Genomic DNA, 21,088 nt, shown 5'->3' with positions numbered 1-21,088 from the left:
TTTATGCTTAATATGGGATCTTAAAACTGCCTTGACGTGAAAGTTGACTCAGAAGGATGGGGCTGATTCAATAGCTGTACGTCATTGGCACGCTGAGTAAATCAGATGTTCATTCTTTTAATACCACCATGAACTAGTTGTTTTTATTGAAATTACACTTTTGAATTTCTGTCCTCCCTGATATTTAACATTTATTCTTACGAAGCAATCAGAAGGTATTGTATTATATTTTTATATTTTATGAGACAAGTTCAAAATCCATATAAATTGTTAATTTGGAAGATTTTTATGCAGATTAGAAAATTCTGATTTCATGGTTTTTAACGTGTAGATGTGAGCTAAATGTTCACATGTAAGCAATATAAATTATAAATAACATGTTTAGAGCACTTTTAATGAATAATTATCTAATAATGAAGACATTTTCAATCATCCAGTTTTTAAATGTTCTCTTTTCTTTGGAAAGATCATTTCCGCGTGGAGAGAGGGCTGAACAGGCAGAACACAGAGGGCTTTCGGGGCAGTGAAATGACTCTGTGTGATACAACAGTGGTGGGCACACGTCACACATTTATTGTCCAAACCCATAGTATGTGCAACACCACGAGGGAACCCGAATGTAAACTGTGGATTTTGAGTCACAATGATGTGTCAATGTAGGTTCATCAATTGTAACAAATGTGCCACTCTGGTGGGGGTTTCAATTGTGGAAAAGGTTGTACATCTATGGGGACAGGAGTTACATGGGAACACTGTACTTTCCACTCCACTTTGCTGTGAACTAAAATTGCTCTAAAAAATAAAGCCTATTAAAATAATTTAAAAAAAAATTATTTCTCCCTCATTGTTCAAAACATCTTTTTTAGCTTAAGGGAACAGATCTAGTGTGTCTAATACTGCATAGGGCAGTAGAGTCTAGTGGTTAAGAATAAACCCTCTAGCCAGACCCCAGTGCTGAATTATCAGCTGTGCAACCTTGGACAAATTACTTAACTTCTCTGTGGCTTGGTTTTCCCATCTGTAAAATGAGGATGGTAATAATCTCTGTCTCAAGAGGTTGCTTTGAGGATTAAATGTGTTAATACAGTACATGCAAAATACATAGTGCACAAGGAATGCTCCTTAAGCATATCTATCATAACTGTTTAAAAAAATATTCTCTGGACACCATGTTTCTGAAATTCAATTATTACAGGAAAGATCAGTAAATTCGGAACCTTTGCCTTTCTGTAAATAGAAGAGTGGGTGATTTGTTTTTCAATTTTACATCTCTTTTACATACTGCCTACAAGTTAACCAGAGAACTCTGCATGATACAAAAGATGTTCATGGTCACAGCCCAGCTCATGTTAAAGTGTTGTAGAGATCACTCCAAATCCACCAAGCTGGGCTCAAGCCTTCTCCAAACCCCTCCATGTTGCAGAATTCCAACTTGCTATGTTCCGTTTGTGACATGTGGCTGGCTGGCTGTCACACAGAACAAGCCAGGGCACCAGTTCCAACCATCTCTTTATTAAGTAACCATTTTTTCCTTTTTTGAAAAAGGTATAAATAACCATAAATAGAAATGATGATGTTTTTCTTCTCATACTCCACTCACTCACCCCATGCTGGAAACCACTGCTAAGGGGAGGTTAAACTGATGTGCCTGAAACTTCACCTCCGCCTTCAGCTTAGACAAGATCACCGTCTTTTTTTCCGTTTTCACCTAGTTTCACAGGAAATTTGTGTATAGAGAAAAAAATATCATTATCCTTAACAACAAATGATAGTATTTATAAGAAAATGTGAACCTTAAAGTATAAAGATAAGGAAACATTGGAATGGCCGGCCTGCCTAAGGTTTTTCACCATTTTGTTTTGTTTTTCTCTTTCACCCAACAGTGGGATCTTTCTGTGCTTGTACGAGTTCTAACAATAACACCTACTGGTGTTTGCGTACAGTTAATGAGACGCATAATTTTCTTTTCTGTGAGTTTGCTACTGGCTTTTTGGAGTATTTTGATATGAATACAGATCCTTATCAGGTAAGACAATATGTGTTCCTTTTATGAAGGCTGTTGAAGATAGGAGAACCAGAACACAAGATTAAATATATTGTCCTTCTCTCTTCATTCACAGCTCACAAATACAGTGCACACGGTAGAACGGGGCATTTTGAATCAGCTACACGTACAACTGATGGAGCTCAGAAGTTGTCAAGGGTATAAGCAGTGCAACCCAAGACCTAAGAACCTTGAAGCCGGTAAGGACAGAAAGATTATTTTTCCATATTACCTAAAAAATTCTTTGTGTTACCAAGTTTTCTGCCTTGGAAACGTTTATATGCATAGAAACATACAGTTCGGGATACTTAGAGGGGAAACTTTCCAGGCAATTCCACACATAATTTGATCTCTAAGTTTAGCTCTACGTACACTAATGAAAAACTTAATCCACCAAAACATTTGGTGAGCATTTCCTTCCAATCTCTCACACAGATCTATTCTATTAGTAAACCTCGATTCCTGATAGAAGCATCTTTTGGAAGACGAGATGAAAGCTTTGGGGATTAATTTGTTATTGCTGTCAACAGTCATAAGATATACTCTAAGTAAACCAGGATATCCTCTTTTCTTTTTAAGAGAACTTAGATGGAAACACACAATGTTCTATTTCTGCTTGTCCCAAGTGGGAGCTCCCTGAGTTGGATCCCTGCCCATAACACAGTGAATTAGATTTCTTTTGCCAGTATTTCCCATCTGAAACTAGCGACATTTGAGCAGTTCATTAACTTGGGATCTAAAAGTATAAGAGGGTCTGTGTGGAATCAGCCAGATGTTCCTTCCCTGCTCTGCAATATTAAACTAACTTATTCCTCCTTTTGGTTCATGGGGACACAATTCTTTTCAATGTCAGCCCCAGCTCTTTCCTGGTTAATGAGAATTCTCATTTTCTCCTCATAACTTCTGTAGAAATTTACATACCAGCTGTCCCTACAAGGAAGGACATAGAACTAAAGCGGGCAAGGGCGTGGGCATTGGCATGCCGACCCCAAGGGTGGAGAGCTGTACTCACAGGCATTCAGGAGCAGTTTGCAGGAGCTCTTTGTTACATAGCTGAGTTTTCCCGGTGTCTGTAACAGCCTGTGTCTCCGTGGGTCGGGTGCAGAGCCTGCATCACCAGCAGAGAAAGTGGGCGACTCTCTGAGTCACTCGACCTGAAGGGAGAAAGGATCCCCTTCCCAAAGTGATCCACATCAATGCCTGTCATTTCCTCCATTGGAGGGTCAGAAAGGCTTTTGAGCTCTGGGAGTCCCATAAGAAAATATAAATCCCGTGAGAGAGGTCACATCTCAGCTCTCAGCCAACACTTAGTGGAATTAGCACTTAGTGGAATTAGTTGACAGTCGAGAGAGGATGGCACTTGCGAAATACGTCTTTTGGTCACTGACCCCACTCAACTCAAATCTTTTCAAATATCCTGCTCATCTGTTGACCTATTCCTCCAATCTTATAAAAAAATGAAAGGAAGAAAGAAAGAAAGAGCCCACAAAGACATGGAATCTAAACCAATCATTAGAGGCACTAGAAATATGACACCCAGATACTGCTGCCCTGAAGAACATAGCACTCTTATTGGTGAGGACATAACAACTCTACTTAGCGAAATCTGATAGAGTCTCTTAATGGTACCATGACACACCAGGTGGAACCAGTTATGCTGTTACACTTCAAGCAGTGCTCTCCACCTTCTAGACTGTTCCTAAGGGAGATGATTATTGGCCCATTTGTTCAAGTGTTTTGTCTAAAAATAACTGAAATTTAACTTTTACGGAGAATTACATGCACTATTGGAAGTATTTTTCTCAGTGTTTTTAAGTGGCTCTCCCACATGTCTCACCCTACCCTTTTTTTCATATGAGCTCTTACATATTTTTTATCTTAAACCTTTTCATTTATAGCTTGCAGTCTTCATGTTGAACCTGTCTAGTAGAAAATCTCTGTTGGGCTTCAGCACTGTCTGTATTTAACACGATGTGTTTCTTTCTAGGATTTAGATGTTGTGCATGGAAAACTATATAGTGAATGGTTTTGTGAGTTCTAAAGCTAACATAAATTACTCTTGTATTTTCCTATATCAGGAAATAAAGATGGAGGAAGCTATGACCTACACAGGTATTCACACTTTTTTATTCTCCTCGGCAGCTTCTTCTCCCAATAATTGCATGATCCAGTCATTTCGACTAATTTCTGTTTCTTACCATGTTGCACAGAGCACATCTTGGGGTGCATGCTTGTCCTAACAGCATTCTCCACCATATTTTGTCATCAGTCACAGATCTGTCATTTTGCTTTTAAATCAGCTCACTGTCCCATCGAGACATCTCAGGGCATTTACTCACTCCCATGCTTGTTTGCTTGTTGGATGATGCTTCTAAGCATGGAATGATGTGAAGGGGGAAAAAACCACGTGGCCTTTGGGAGCCCTGGGAGAGGGTGGGAGATTTATTTTCTTTTTGGCACTTACGCACTGATTTGGTGGAGAGGCTTCACAGAAACGGGGCAGAGATTTTTATGAAATAGAACATCCAAGATACAAAAGGACTAATGAGAATTTTAAGAGCATTCTGAAGCCAAAGTTGAAGGAAACAGAAAGAATGTCCTTGTGGATGGTCATTAATTAACTTTGCTGGTGAAAAGCAGCGGCCGGACATGAGATTCGGAAGGCTCTGCCGCGCGGTGGTGGATAAAGAGAAGGTGCTAGGGGCTGGGGACAGGCCATCGGGAGAGTCAGGACACTCAGAAAGGTCTCAGCATAGCACTGAGATAACAGTGCCTGGCACGTGAAAACAACCCCCATCCATCCCTCCTACCTCCCTGTGCTTTGGAGGAGGGACCCAGACACCTGGCGGCCACGTCACTTGCTCACCCGGCAACATCAGCCATTGCTAACTTTCCACTCCAAGCACAGACCTCGGGCAAGTCTGTGGGAAACATGCCATGTGAGGCGGGTGGGGACTGTCCTGACCACCTCTGCTGAGGGGAAACTCAGGCACTGATGTGCTAACTAGTAGCCTGGCTAATGAATTCGCCTGGGAGAAGAGCGTCCATCACAGAGACATGGACTCCATTGGTGCCATCCATGTTACTATCTTCTCAGAGAGACAAGAGAATATGGCTTTTCCAGGGCACCCTGTTCAGCCCACCGCCATTGCCTCCAGCCTCCAGAGCTGTGGTCTTAGAGTCCTCCTTCCAAATGACCGTAGGACAGGTAGGGGGAAGATGTAAACAAACAAAGGAAGCTGGACTTTTGAGGGTATTTTATAGCCATTTATATAGCTCTTCTTTTCTCTCCTTGTTCCTCTTTCCTTTCTTCGATCTGCCCCCACCAACCCCAGCACACATAAAACAGACCAGAACCCACTCTTAAGCGGGTATCCCCTGGGGCATGAGCTGACGAGGTAATACGCTGAGACTCTCTTGTCTGCTTCCCAGGCTCCGCATTAAGACATTTCCAGAGTGCAACGTTATAAATGGACCTAACACTAAATATTGACTGGTTGGTTTATGATGCTCTCCACTTACAGCTAAGGGATTGCCGGTCTAGTGTCCTTTTACTTTCGCCATGAAAGAGGAAAAAGGGTATTCACGGGTTATGACAAGCCTGGTCAGCGCTGAGTCAGAGCCATTCTCCAGGCGGTCATCCCTGGACAACTTTGAAATGACGAATGTTTAGCTCCACTTCGGGGGTAATTCAATGACAAGCATCTCTCCCCTTCCCCAGTCCCTGACACCACCACTCAACGGGCCACTCAATGACCTCATTTCTGAGGTCATTTTGATACAGACTTGGCAACTGTAGTTGTTGAAAGCACGTGTGACGTGGTGTTCCTGGCTGCTTTTTTCTTCTAAGTTCCTTACCAAAGGTCAGATCTGAGGATACTTTGTAACTCAAAATAACTGGCATCTCCAGACTTCACCATTTCATAATCCATAAGGCAAGCCGTGTTTCAGTGGATATCCACGTTGTCATAGACAGGAAATCTTGGCACAGGGTCACTGAGAGAACATCTGCCTAGTCACACCTGGGGACTCACTGGACACCCAGATGCAATTTGACGTGGCCTTACCTGCTCAGGGGATCTTGTAGGATTGAATGGGGACCATAGGGACAGAACTGCGGGGAAACTGCTGTGTCCCCAGCACAAAGCCCTCCGTTGATGGCACCACTTAAGGGGTTTCAGAGCCTTAATTCTTTCAGATTTTAATGGTTTTAGAAGACTAATTAAGATGTACTTTTAATCATGAAATTTTATTACAGAAAAGACATGAGAGAAATAACAATCAGATCTGAAGAATTCAAAATTTGAAAATTCAACAGAGCATTTTAAAAATTTTATCTTGTGCATGATGGACTGAATAAGTACTTTTAAACTGCCTTCTTTTTGGTGGATTTGCAAAAATTAATCTTCAGACTTACTTGGAAAGGAACTTCAAAAACCAAGTTTGTTCCTTATTCAATTTCTTTTCTTTCTTTCTTTTCTTTTCTTTTTTTTTTTAATGCTGTTCCCTGTGCACGAGGCGGGGGCAGCTGCAATGCTCTGCTTACTCACACTGGTCATTTTCCAGTTAAGACAAGCTCAGAGCAAGGGCGCAGCTCAGAAAGTGGCACCAATGACTCAGGAAATAGTTCTTGGCTGGCTTTGAAAGCAGTAGCTTCTAACTGTATTGCAAAAGAGAGAAGGATCAACAGGTTGATGGGGTGTTTATTTTTCCCACTGCATACGAAAGCTGATGCTGCTACCCTTTGATGTCCAAGAAGAGCTCCTGGCAGCTGTGGTGGCCGGGAGTCCAGTGGCCGCGTGGGGCAGACAGGCAGGTGCTGGCAGCCTTCCCCTGGCAGGGCTGCTTCCTGGTGCTGTGCTCCGAGCCTGCTGGCTGGCAGACCACGCCGAGCTCCACCCTCAGCAACCATGCTGCGTCCACATTACTTTCGCTTGTTTTGATTCATCTGCCCCATGGTGACAGTGTGTGCCCAAAACAGTCACGGGTGACACAGCAGTGTGTCAGTGGCTGTACAACACTGCGGTCATGGGTGTGGATGCCAGAGCCAGACTGCTCTGAGTTCAAATCCCAGCCTCGCAGGTGAGCATGTTTAGAACTGAGTGTGGGGGGTGGCAAACCCCAATAAGTGGTAGGTAGTGTTGGTAAAACATAAAATGCGATACAGAACATTCACATGGATGGAACAGCATGTGAAAGGGAATAGTAAGTGACAGGGATTCCAAAGAATGTTAGCATATTTTATAATAGACAAAAAGGTCTTCATCAGCACCACCATGTCTCCATCAGCAGTCACCAGCAACCCAGAGTTGGTCACTCAAGTCCATTTTCTGAACTGCCCGAACCTCTTGAGATGAGAAGAAAACACCAGACCCTCACTGCCCTGCCCTATGTTGCTCTCACGAAGCTTCCTGCTTCTCCTCTCTCTGTCACGTCTCGGGGACTCCATCTTATTTTCAAGCTGCCTTGCTGGCACTGTTGGGCTTTTTTGCTTTAGGTGCTCCAACAAGAGATGGGGCAAGGTCAGGTTTGGGGTTAAAGGGGCTGGAGGTGAGGCCGGCCTCCTAAGGCAATGAGGAGACTTGGGGTCAAGGTTGCTAGGGTGTAGGTCAGACCCAGGGCCGCTGGGTGAGGCTGTGGCTTTGCCCCCTGCACAGAGGTGTGTCGTGGAGGGGCAAGTAGGCACCGACATCCAGCCACAGCTCTGCTGGACACGCCATGAGAACTGGGTGGGCATGGGGTGACAACAGTGGTCACTCTGGTCAGGGGTAAAGTCCGACTTGGGTTGGTCTAAGCTCTCAGAGAACGTTCGTCAGTTTTTCTTACTCATCCAATAGTGATTCTACTCCAAGTTCCTTGTTTTGTGCGCTGTAGAAGAAGAAACTCAACATAGCCTTTGCAGAGCTCCTTAAGATCCTTCCCAAACTGAAGAATGAAATTTACTTTAGTCGGTTTCACTATTTAGGGGGGAAATGATAAGGAAAAATTCCTCCTTATTTAGCCATTCGATGAATAAATAAAGACAGAAGGGATCTAAATGACCACCTGTGTGCAAGGCACTGCCTTCGAGGAGAGTTCGGTCAAGTGTGAGAGTTCCAATGCACAGTGCAAAGTGCTGGGCCAGGGAATACCTAGCTCCGTAAGAGCAATGGGAGGGCCCCAGCCCAACCCTGAGGAATTAAAAGAAATTTCCCAAGGAGGTTGCATTTACGCCACATCCTGAAAGTGGCATTGGGGTGATCCAGACACAGGAGGGTAAAGGAAGTCAGTCCAGCTAGAAGAGAAAGCTTGTGCGAAGGCGAGGTTTGTGTGGGGTGATGAAGAGTTCAGTGAGTCCAAGGGGATGAACTGAAGAGGCAGCCAGAGCCTATCTTATGAAGTGTTATATGTAGGGGGACAATATAATTTATCTTCCAAACAGGGATGTTTTTGACCATGGGTAGGAGTGCTAAAAAATAATTAAAATTATATAAATTTTGATATGTGTATTACTGGCCAATGAATTCATCACTAGATCTATAAAAACGTTGAGTTTAAAACTATTTTTTTAAATTAAAATTTCAAAAATTCTGGACAAATGCTAAACTGAACAGGATGCCAGTGTAAGAGACAGACACTGGGATTGTCCCAGGCAAGCCAGAAAATTTGATCACCCTAGTCATAGGGTACATCAAAGAATCTTTAAATGCAATAGGAAGAAATTCAAGAGTGTGAAACTGGGAGAAATAAGATGAGAGGATTTGCGTTGATCAGATTAAGTGACATAAATAATAGTCATGAGAACAGTTTTGTGGGTCAGATTGGGTTCAAGTTCTAGCTCCATTGCTTCCCAATTCGGGGGCCATTTGCTAACAGTATTGCATAATTTACTGCGTTCCAGCACTCTTCCGAATGCTTACGTATATTAACTCATTTAACTCTCACTCTAACTTTGAGAGGTCGGTACTATTATTATCCCCATTTCACAGATGAGGAAATTAAATCACAGAGTGACTGAGTAACTTTCCCAAGATTATACCGCTGATAAGTGGTAGGATTCAGACCCAGGGAGTCTGGTTCTAGCATGTGCTGTTCATCTCTACCCTATACTGATTCTCTTGGAAAATTTATTTAACCTTTCTTATTCTGACTTAATTTTCTCATCTGTAAAAAGATGATAGTAATACATATACATAGTAATACGTAAGGATTATGTGAAATAATGCCTGGAAAGTAAGCCCTGAATTAATGTTATTCTATAATTGATGTTTGATTATAAATTTGAATCATGAGAGGTAAATTATATCAAAGGGCCCTGGAATTTTGAAGGACATTTACCTTGATGTTTGTTTTTTTTTCGTTACAATAACTGGCCTGACAGTACCTTGATGTTAATGGATGATAAAATGAGTAGTTTTTATTATCAGTTAAGTATTAAGAAAGTTATGTGCATTTACCAATATGTTAAATGGCATGTTATTTTAATCTGCCATTGACTATTATAGTTATTCATCTATAGATAAGTGATACATCTTATATTTATATTTCTGCACTGCCTTCATAGTTGAGCATTCATTGCTTTTTATTTATAAAATAAATAGCTGTTCCTGCAATTCAGCAATAAGATTATGTATGGAAATGTATAGTCTTCTATGCCTAACAAAGGCCTTTAAATAGGTATTTACGATTGCCTTTTGGAAACTATGCAGAACACCAAAATCAGAATCTCTGAAGTTTCAAAGCCTAAATCAAATTCCATTTCAAGCTAAAATGTGTTATGTTTCAAGCAGCTTGAAAATCACCCAAGATGCATAATGGTTTGGTCCCAGATATTGGAAACCCTGTGCCTTCAGAAAACTCCAAGAGAGCATGGAAGGGCTTAGGAGAAAGGAACGGTAGTGCAGATACTCCTTTCAGGCTCTCTCCATCTTGAAAATTACATTCGTACCATAAGGACTGACCCTTGGGGCAGAATAGCTATGTTAATTGAAATATATCCAGCCAGAGAGCAACAAGCAACACAACTGTGATGCCTTATGGTTCTCTGGTTGACCTAGTACTTGCTTCTTGAAACTGTAGACATCTAGCCAAGTGAAATGCAACGTTTGCTGCTGAGCACAGGTCCCCAGACTCAGGTGCGGGTGGACGCTGTGATGGAAGCACTCACGTGGTATGAGGAGACCCAGAGGAAGGACAGGAAAGGCCCGTGGTGGGGATGGTGCTTAAATTTAATCCTGAAGGCTGAGAGCTGACCGGGATGAAGAGAAGGGACACACCTTGTAGGAATAAATAACAAGCACTGGGCAAGGAGAGACCCTGGTACTTTTAGGAAATTGTACTTGTTCCATGGGCTGGTGCAGGGGCCAGAGAGGCTGCAGGAGTCGTCCTGAACCTGTAGAAACAATCCCTTCTGCTTCTTATGACACCATTAGCACGTGATCGCTATAACACTGCAACTGCTCCGGGAAGAGTTAAAATTCCAGGCACACATGATCTCAAAGTGACCTTCTGTAGAATATAGCATGATGTAATTACAATTACATAGTTACGTTTTTCAAAGTAAATAAGTGTCATTCGGAAAGAAAGGTGACAGCTTGAGACCCACGGGTGTTCTTGAATTTCTCTTAGTGGTTTCATAACTTTTCTGTTTCTGGAGTTGGGTGAGAAATAGCTGTAACTTGAAAGCATCTATGTTGATTCCAAAAACTCACTTTTCAGAATAAACCTGTCTATACCTTTCTTCTCTGAATAAAGAATTTCAGAATGACCCAAGAAAAAGGTTTCCTTTTGTGACCTGAAGACTGGAAGAAACCAGGACAGACACATGGAAGATTTCAGTTCCAGTGTCTAATAAGTTTCTGACCTTTCTATTTTGATATAACTTACAATTACAGAAAGGTTGCAAGAATAGTTCCAAGAAAGTTTACCCCATTTGCTTCATTCTTGTTTTTCTGGGGTTGTTTTCTCACTCTTTACACACACACACACCTTTTTTTCCCTGAACCATTTGTGAGTAATTTGCAAACATCATACCCCTTTTATATAAATGCTTTAGTATTTCCTAAGAACAAAAACATTCTCTTACATAACTGTTGTGCATTTATCAAAATCAGGCAATTAGACCTGGTTACAATGCTATTATCTAATCCACATTCCATATTCAAATGGTGCCAACTGTCCCAATAACTTCATATTCATAATTTTGTAGTTTTCTTATTTTTCTGATCCAGGATCCAACCCAGAATCATACATTGCAGTAAATTGGCACCTCTTTTAAGTATCCTTTCATCTGGCACCGTTCCTCAACTTTTTCATCAGTCATGATATTTTAAAGAGGACAGGCCAGTTATTTTGTAAAGTGTCCCTCAGCTGGGGTTTGTCTGATGTGTCGTCATGATTGGACTGAAGTTGTGCTTTGCTGGCAGGAATACCACAAAAATCATGTCGCGTTCTTGGGATATCTTATCGGGAGCTTCATGACATCTGTTTGGTGGTATTACTTTTGATTACTTGGCTAAGGTTGTGTTTGCTAGGTTAATCTACTATAAAATTACTGGGTTTTTTTTTCTTTTTTAATGAATAAGTAATTCATCTACTAGCTTTTGCAGGCATTCATGATTCTTGCCTGAGTCATTTGTTATTAACATTATGGCTGCAAAATGGTGATTTTTCTAACTCTGTTGTTCCTCCTCCATTTCTTAGGTGCTATTCCACCACAAAGAAGAGATTTCCCTTCTAGTTATGTATTTATACTGATGGGGACTCAGATCCTTGTTTTATTCCATGGGTTTTTTTGCTATCATTATATTGATGTTGATCAAATAACATCAAAATAAATAATTTTGTCTTAGATTTGGCCACTGGTGTCTCCTCAACTGTCTTCTATGTGCTTTTGAAGTGGCTCCATCATTTTTTGAGCACTTCATTGCTTTCTGGCCTAACACTATGTTCCAGGTTCATCTTGTGTTTAGGCCACCCACATCTAGCATCAGCCATCTCTCCAAAGGGCCCCAGTTCCTTTTAGAGGAGAACGGCATTTGGACACCAAGATCTGGGTTTGAGGGATATAAGATTGCTACTGAGGTGTCTTTGCACCTAGACACTTTTGGTGGATAGAGCTCAGATACACACACACACACACACACACACACACATTATCGATGTCTATTCCTGTACCTACACATACATAAAGATATGTCTAATTGAATGAACTAATACTTCCATATAATGTTACCTTGTTTCTGATCTTAGTGGAAATATTAAGTGACAGGCAGGCTTTAGGACTAAGTTATATACCCTTTTATTCTGTTAAGGAAATAGCCCTCAAGTCTTTTTCTTTTTCTTTTTTTCTTTCTTTCTTTCTTTCTCATTTGTTTTTGTGTTTTTATCATTAATGAGTGTTGAATTTGTCAAAAAGCTTTTTCAGCATCTATGCAAATGCTCAGATAATTTTTCTCCTTAGATCTATTAACTTAATATGGAACATTATAGTCATAGATTTACTAAGAATGAATCGACTTTTCAACCCTGGAATAAATTCCACTAAACCATTGTGTGTTATTTTCTTAATATGATATTGAATTCTGTTCACTATATTTAAGATGTTTGCATCAGATTTATAAACAATGTTAGTGTGTAATTTTCTTTTTATTTGTGCTAACATTATCTTTTGGATATTATGTTAGTTTCTTTATTGCTGCTGTAATAAATTACCACAGTGCCTTAAAACAACATAGATTTATTCTCTCAATATTTCTAGAGGTCAGAAATCCGAAATGGGTCTTACTGAGCTAAAATCTTCTAGGGGTTCAAGGGGAGAATCTGTTTTCTTGCTTTTTTTCCAGTTTCTAGTGGCTGCCTGCGTTCCTTGTTCATGGCCCTGCCCTTCCTCTGTCTTCAGAGCCAGCAGTGTAGCTAATCTGCAGATCAACCCCTCTGGCTCTCTCTCTCCTCTTCCTTTCCTTCTCCCTCCCTCTCGCCAGTGCTCTCTGGGGTCACATCTTCTTCTCTGGCCCTCTTCCCCCCCCCCTTTACAACGACCCTTGTGATTATATTGTCCTCACCTAGATACTCTAGAATAATCCCCCCATTTCAAGATCCATGAGTTAATGACATCTTCAAAGTCCCTCTTGCTCTGTTAAAGGAACAAATCCACAGTGTCAGATGTGGACGTCTGTGAGGGTGAGGGGGTCCTTTATTCTGCCCACCACAGCTGTCAACCTTACACTTGCTTCATAAAGAGTTTGGAAGTTTTCTTTGGTTTTCTGTATTCTGGAACATTTTATACAGCAGCAGGATTCTCTTTTTGTTGAAAGTTTGGTAAAATTCTCCTGTGAAACTCTATGGACCTGGTGCTTCTTTGTAGAGTAGTTCTTTAATAACCCCTCCTTTTCTTCTATGGAAATTGTTCTACTTAAGCTTTCTATCTCTATTGGGTCAATTTCAACAAACTCTATTCCTGAGCAATTATCTGCTTCATCTAAGGTTCTCAAATTTATTTGCATTGAGGTGTACAACGTTGTCTCTTGTGTTTTTGATTTTGTATATTTCAATGATTTTTTTTTTACATTTACTGGTTTATTATCAAGGATATTATAAAAGATACAAATGGACAGCCAGATGAAGAGGTACGTAGGGTGAGGTCCAGAAGAGTCCTGAGTGCAGAAGCTTCAGCCCCCATGGAGTTTGGAGTGCAGCACCCTCGTGGCATGTGGATGTGCCCCCCAACCGGGAAGCTCTCTGAACTCTGTGGCTTAAGGTTTTTATGGAGGTTCCATTACATGGTCATGATTGATTAAATCAGTGGCCAATGGTGATGGACTCCATCTCCAGCCCTTGTCCCCTCTCCAGAGGTAGGGGAGTGGGACTGAGATTCTAACACTCTAACGATCAGCCCCCAACCTAAAGCTGTCTAGGGCCCCCCACTCAATCTCCTTAGCATATAAAAGACATTCTCAGCACCCAGGCGATTACAGAGGTTTTAAAATCTCTGTGTGAACAGGGAATAGAGACCAATATATATTTCTTATTATGTCCCAGTCCAATCCTGGTCTCTAGCCAGGGACCCCTTACAGTAAAACAATCATAAAAGTCCAGAGATACTGACACGTTCCTAGAATCCCATTCAGCCATTAATAATTAGTCCAGTCCATCATCATGTCACGTGAAATGTCTACCAGGGTGAGGCCACACAGGTCTGCAAACTTCCATTGGATCTTGTCAGGTTTCAAAAGCAGGAGTGGTCTCAGCACATATGGCCTCACCCTTTCAGGCATCTGGTATAACCGAGCTAGAGACAATGTCATCTCTTGCTCTGAGCCTCTTTCGAGGTATTACTGTAATATGGGATTTTCCTCATTGCAGAGCGCATTTATTCATTCCTTTACACTCAGATGCTTTTCCTCCTTCTCTCCATTTATGGCCAAACTTTTCCACCTTTAAAAGGGACATTAATTTCAGCCCTTGCGCTGCTCTAGACTTCAGGCAGCAATACTAGTCTAATATTACTACTAGTCTAGCAGGTACCTCCCGCTCTGTTGCTCCCATTCAGACAGGGCAGGGTTACATAGGTGCAGAACTAGTGAGCTGTTTCTACCACCAGGCAATATACCCACATCCACTGTCAACTCCAGTTTTGCTAGATGGAGTGAAGGCACAACCCACCCCATTAGGCCCTCAGCAATTCTGACACAGTTTTAAAATACACAGTTTCTTGCTTAGTAATCATCCCTGCTTCCAGCACCTGCCGTTGTATCCCTGCACCAGGCAGGGCAAAAAAAGCTGGGGCGATGTGGAGAAGAATTGCATAGTCACACCAGCATCTTCCCCTGCGCCCTCTCCTCCGCATCTTCCTGAAAAGCAGAGAAATCTGTCCCGTGGGGCCCCTCCCTTATCCCTGTCATGTTGAGCATGAACGTGTGTAACCAGCCCTGCATGTCTTTCCCCCATTTTAGCCACCAAATGTTTTAACCGCCCATTCGAGTTCTCTGTCGGACCATTACTCTAAGGATGAGATGCAACATGGTATGTCCATTTGACGTGAAATCTTGTTGCCAACTATTGGACACCATGGGCTGTGAAGTGTGTCCTTTATCTGAAGAAACGTAACTTGGAGGTCCAACGCGGTACAGAATTTCCTGTTCCAATCTTTTCATGGTATTTTGAGCATTTGCATCTACCACTGGGTATGCAAAGCACCGTCTGGAGTGAAGTGTCTGCTCTTGTCAGGGCCCATGTATAGCCCTTGGGGCCACCGGCAGTGGTGTGGTGTAATCCACTGTGTGCGAGGCCTTCCCAGGGGAATCTGCCGCACAGCCTTCTGCAGGCTCTGGCTCTCTTGCCGGCATTGCGTGCCTGAGAGGGCACAAGAGGAATAGTCTAGACTTAGCCCGTCTCTGTGGCTGCAGCTCCGCTTGTCCACCCATGTCATGGACCTGACTGGCCAACTCAGGGAAGTGCACCAAAATGTCCCCTAGGTGGTTCTAATAATATTCCAGTAAATATTAACATTTATTTTTGATCTTTCTTAGACTGAATATCTCCTATTTTGTTTCTATGTATTTCTCATTGCATCTTCTATAGTTTCTTCTTTATAAAGGTGATTCTCTTTTCTTTTTCCTTTGGACCTTAGTAAGGATTGTGTTTTTGTCCTGTTGGTTACCTTTGTACTTACACATTTTTAATGCCCCAGTCTCTGTTTTCTTATTTAACCTTTTATTATCTCCTTGGTCAGTTTTTATGGCCTTTGCCTCCCAAGTATTGCCTGATTCATACTCAGTGAGTCTATTCTTTCATCTCTTCTACTCCTCCTCCCATTTTTAGTTGCATTATTTCTGCTTTGTCCTATAAAATGCATATATTATTGTTTTACCCTTCCTCTTGTTTTTCTCCTAGATCTGATAAATAGATTAATGCTCACCATCAATCCTTTTGCTGAAGCTTTCCCAGTGATTTCTTGATTGAACAAAGCTACCCTCTAGAACTGAGATCCCCATCCCCCGGGGCCTGTTAGGAACCCTGGGCTGCACAGCAGGAGGTGAGCAGCAGGTGAGCAAGATAATCTGTATTTACAGCCACTCCCCATCATTTGTATCACTGCATAAGCTCCGCCTCCTGTCAGATCAGCGTGGGCATTAGATTCTCCCAGGAGCACAAACCCTACTGTAAACTTTGCATGCGAGGGATCTCGGTTCAGTGCTCCTTGTGAGAATCTAATACCTGATGATCTGAGGTGGAGCTGAGCTGGTGATGCTAGCACTGGGGAGCGGCTGAAAATACACATTATCATTAGCAGAGAGGTTTGACTGCACAATAAATGTATTGCAGTTGAACCATCTACCCCCCATCCATGGAAAAATGGTCTTCCGTGAAACCAGTCCCTGGCACCAAAAAGGCTGGGGACTGCTGCTCGAGAAGATTGCTCAGGAAGAGCTGATGTGCTCAGCGTTGCCTGCATTCTTACATGTTTCAAACTATTTTTCTTTAGCCGTGCTACTTGAAGAAGGAGAGTGTGGCTGGATATAAGATTCTTGGTTCATACTTTAATTTCTGATTTAAGACAGTTTTTCCATCCTCAGATGCTTGATTGAGAACATTTAATTCACTTGCCACTGTTGTGGTTTTCTTCACTTTATGGTTTATCTGGGTGGGGGCATTTTCTTAAGATGATAAATTTTTTATTCTTTTGAATAAAGTAGTCTAGACCTACTCCCCCCACACCCTCTCCATAGTGCCAATGACAGAGCCAGAGACTGCAGAAGGCTATGGAGCAGATTATTTTAGAGTCATTTTGTTGCAGATTTAGGCTGTGTTTATTTCATGGATTGAGAGTATTTACAAGATTCCTAGTTTAAGAGGATTCTTTTCTGTCGGTGTAACCAAGTATACTTTCTCTTTACCTTTTTATTTTATTATTATTTGGGGGTGGGAATGGGAGAGGTTGTGTGTCCTCCAATATTTTGTTTCTCTTTTCTTCTTGCAGGACCTGAAATTTACCACCTTTTTGCTTCCTCCTCCTTTTACCGCCCACTTTCCAAAGGGTGTTTCCCCTTTCCTTGGTATCCTTTTCTGCCCAAAGCAATGCCTTTCAAAGACTTCTCAGTCCCATCCTCACTGCCAGTGCTTGACTGCCAGGACTCCTTAGGCTACTTTGTACTTAAGGTTGATGTTCTTTCCAGTAATGGCTTCAAATCCATCTGAGACTCCGTCGTCTCTCCCTTCTTCTCTTTTCCATCCTGTTTTCCCAGGGCTTGTGGCCAAAGCGTCACATCCAGGTCTCCTGGGATTTGGTATTAACTATTTCTTACTTACAGGCGATCTGAAGATTGTATAATTCTCTATATTCTAGTTATACTGAGTGTGTGGGTTCTGGGTAGTTTTACTTATTCTTCTTGCTGATCTGTAGTGTTTTGTGGGCAGTTCATTGCATTAATCTAGACCATGTCTTTCTAAACCGTAATTGGGCACAACTAGAAAATAAGTGTTGTTTTCTGCAGGACTCTGGTGATCCTAGAGATCTAAAAGGATCTGAGGGAGAGAAAGCTGGTGCATTCTTGGCATATGTGAAAACCAAAGACTAATTTATCAAGGGCGTAGATTTATCTAGGACATAAATAAACTTTTAGGTCAAAAAAAAAAACCAGATCCAAGCATTTAATTTGAAGAGTTTAATAGCATTCAAGTTTGTTTTTATTCTGAGTGTCAGGGGATATAAAATAAAAGTGTCCTATTAAGCATTGCCTATTATATTAAAATGCTTTAAAATTAGGCATTCGCCCAGAATCCTATAAGTAGTAACAATTTCATCACACTGTTCCTACACCTGACAGATGAAGGACCCAGACTCAGAGAGACTCACTCACATGCTCTCTAGGTTATAGAGTTGGTTTCAGTGGAACCAGGAGTGAAACTAAGTCCCCTGACTGAGGGGTCAGCGCCATCTCCAGCACCAGCCCTGTTTTGTCATACAACTTGTCACTCATTTGATCTTCATCCCAATTTTTTGTCATTCAATCACTTTCATAACCTAAGGCCACTCCTTAATACCAAATTGCTAGGGGGAAATGCTTTCCGGTGTTATATTTTTAACTGGTTTGCTCTGTCAAAACAATGTAAATTGCTCATCCAGAGAAGTAGGCAACAGTTTCTCCACTAATGATTCACCCTGGTCTCTCTTTTCACAGAGGACAGTTATGGGATGGATGGGAAGGTTAATCTGCCCAGTCTCACTGCAGACACCAACTGGCGAGGCCTGGAGGACCTGGACAGTGGGAATGAAAGCATCTATGAGTACAGACAAAACTATAGACTTAGTCTGGCTGACTGGACTAATTACTTGAAGGATGTAGATAGAGTATTTGCACTGCTGAACAGTCACGATGAGCAAAATAAAACGAGTAAGACTCAGCCTGCTCAAAGTGATGGGTTCGTGGTCATCTCTGCTGCGCTCCCGGTGCCAGCAGAGATGGCTTCTGCTGAGTCAGATGAAGACCCACGTCGTGTGGTTGGGGAAGCGCCTGCCTTGACCTTGCCGGCCGACCTTCGAACCCTGCATTTGAACCGACCAACATTAAGTCCAGAGAGTAAACTTGAATGGAATAATGACATTCCAGAAGTGAATCATTTGAATTCTGAACACTGGAGAAATCGTGAAACTGAAAAATGGATGGGGCATGAAGAGAGAAATCATCTTGACACCGACGTCAGTGGCAACGGCATGACAGAGCTGGTGCTCGAGCCCAGCCCCAGGCTGCAGGCCATTAGCAGGCGCCACAAAGAACTTCCCCTGGACGGTGGATTAGGAGATGTTTTTGAAGATCAGCTGTATCTTCCTGTGCACCCTGATAGAACCTCTGTTCATCAGACGTCCAATGTGTCCACGGTGGAACAGCCTGTCGATCCCAGCATGGCGGAGAGGGTGCTGACCCAAGTGGGGGGTCACAAGGAGAGCTTGGAGCATCCGGAAGGCAGTGCCTCCTCTCCGCTCTCCTCTGATTAGATCAAATGGTTCCCTTACCCTGAACACAGTATTTCTTTTTAACTTTTTTATTTGTACACTAATAAAGGCAATCATAGCCACCAACATTCCAATCTACCCTGGGTACATTTGTGCAGTAGAAGTTAGTGTGCAGGTCAGCAAGCAACGTGCACACAGACACTCATTGTTATAATACATTTGCCAAGAGTAGGAAGAAAGGCTGGGGCTTTGTTGGTTGCTTTTTGTTTTTACTAAAACAGTATTATCTTTTGAACATTGTAGGGACGAGTATAGAAATGTTATCCAATCAAGATGGATAGAATTGTGCCTTTCTAGGTTTCTAAAATGCAACACACTCCAGTGACTCTTTCAGCCCACTTCCACTGCCTGCATAAGGAAGTTTTGATTCATTTTTAACCACTGGAATTTTCCAATGCCATCGGTTTTAGTTCAATGATTTTGCACTTTGAGATTAGAATGCCAGTCTATTTGGTTAGTCTTAGTTTTTATTTTTACAGGCTTAACAGTCTCACTGTTGCTGTCAGTGTGACAAAGTAAAATAGACACCCCCCCCCCACGACCCAAGGATGACACACAGTATGGATCACATATTGTTTAACATACGCTTTTGCCAGAAAATACTGCATGTGTTTTACCTCGACTTGCTAAAATTGATTAGCAGAAAGACATGGCCAATAATGTTGGTGGTAAAAATAAATAAATAAGCAAAACAAAGATTGCCTGCTTCCTCTGTGCCTAGCCTCAAGGTGTTCATCAGATGTTTAGGATTGCTAAATTTTAGTTATTTTCTTGACAGGAGAAAAAGGACCGAAGACCTTTGAGTTCCATCTTTATTTTGTTTTCTTGGCCTGGGTCATAACCTTAAATGTTGACAAAATATATTTCGTTTTGAATTTACACAAGGAATTTTTTTTCAATACAATAAAATCATGAACGTCCCATAATTTAAATACACCATAAAGGAGATTAATTTCTTAACATTGTGTTATATGATTATTTTTAAGGCCTTCACCAAGTTCTGGTTTTTTTCTAAAGACATAGTTCAAAATTACTTTTGAAAATGTATTCTTGAAAATATCATTGTTTTGTATTAGATTTTTAAATACCAGCTAAAGGATTACCTCACTGAGAGTCATCAGTACCTATTCAGCTTCCCAACAAGGTTTCTTTGGTTTAGCTTAACAGTGGTTTTCTTTTTATTTTTAGATAATTCAGTTGCTTAGATAAATTGTTTTCTTCAAGTGTTTAAGGTAAACTCTTTTAAAGAAAATTTAATGTTATAGTTGAATCTTTGGTAACTTTAAGTCTTTATCATAGACTCTGTACATATGTTAAAATTAACTAGCTGCTTCTCAGATATGTGTGTCATCGGTTGGATGACAGAATAAACATATTTATGGTCATGAATGATGTGCTTTGTAAAAAGATTTCAAGTTATTAGGAAGCATACCGTGTTTTTTTAATCTTGTATAATATTCTGTGATACTTTTATAGAACAACTCTGGCTTCAGGAAAGTCTAGAAGCAATATTCTTGAAATAAAAGGTGTTTAAACTTTACCTGTTTCGGAGAAATGAACTTAACCTTGTGGTACAGCCATGCCTTGCAAGTAAAATCCTGGCCTCAACTTACATAATTGAATACTAGCCATTCATATAAAATTGACTCAGAGTCAGTGCGTTGTAGAACACGCTCAGATTCATACCTTCAACGTGGATTTACCATATTGCTGTGGGGAAGTGGAAAAGGTGGCACGAAGGTGGCTTCCCGGGCACGGAACTTGGGCAGTCGCAAAGGGCTTACCATGGTTTAAGGCTCTGTTGTCACCACCTTGAAATCCTTAATAATTTTTGAAAAAGGGGCCCTACGTTTCCATTTTCCACTGGGCCCTGCAAATTATGTAGCTGGTCCTGGGCAGTGCAAATGGAGTTTTTCAAAAGCAAGGGGACGGGAACACACCCACCAAACGCAGTTTGGGTTCTTTTGGGACCATGAACTTTGGTAGAAACCTAACCATCCTCTAAGACCTCAGGTTTTCTGATTGACAAACTCCATATCCTTCCTTCTGTT

The 21,088-nt window shown here is 41.6% G+C and overlaps 1 protein-coding gene across 28 annotated transcripts in view; it reads left to right on the top strand.

Moving 5' to 3' along the window:
• The window catches only part of SULF1 (sulfatase 1), a 164,550-nt gene extending 143,974 nt beyond the window's left edge, over nucleotides 1-20,576 (top strand). For 14 of the 28 annotated variants that reach the window (XM_069466416.1, XM_069466410.1, XM_069466407.1 and 11 more), the window contains 4 exons: nucleotides 1,884-2,026; nucleotides 2,121-2,244; nucleotides 4,123-4,156; nucleotides 18,205-20,576. In XM_069466416.1, coding sequence (XP_069322517.1) covers nucleotides 1,884-2,026; nucleotides 2,121-2,244; nucleotides 4,123-4,156; nucleotides 18,205-18,235 — 332 coding nt within the window. In that variant the 3' untranslated portion in view covers nucleotides 18,236-20,576. Of the gene's footprint in view, nucleotides 1-1,883; nucleotides 2,027-2,120; nucleotides 2,245-4,122; nucleotides 4,792-18,204 lie in introns of those variants that run through there. The other 14 variants (XM_069466397.1, XM_069466396.1, XM_069466417.1 and 11 more) reach the window with 4 other exon arrangements.
• Nucleotides 20,577-21,088: the final 512 nt, after the last annotated feature.

Source organism: Eulemur rufifrons, chromosome 3 (assembly GCF_041146395.1).
Source record: "Eulemur rufifrons isolate Redbay chromosome 3, OSU_ERuf_1, whole genome shotgun sequence".
NCBI lineage: Eukaryota > Metazoa > Chordata > Mammalia > Primates > Lemuridae > Eulemur > Eulemur rufifrons.
The sequence above is the reverse complement of the archived record's forward strand: the minus strand, read 5'-3'. Positions and strand labels throughout refer to the sequence as shown.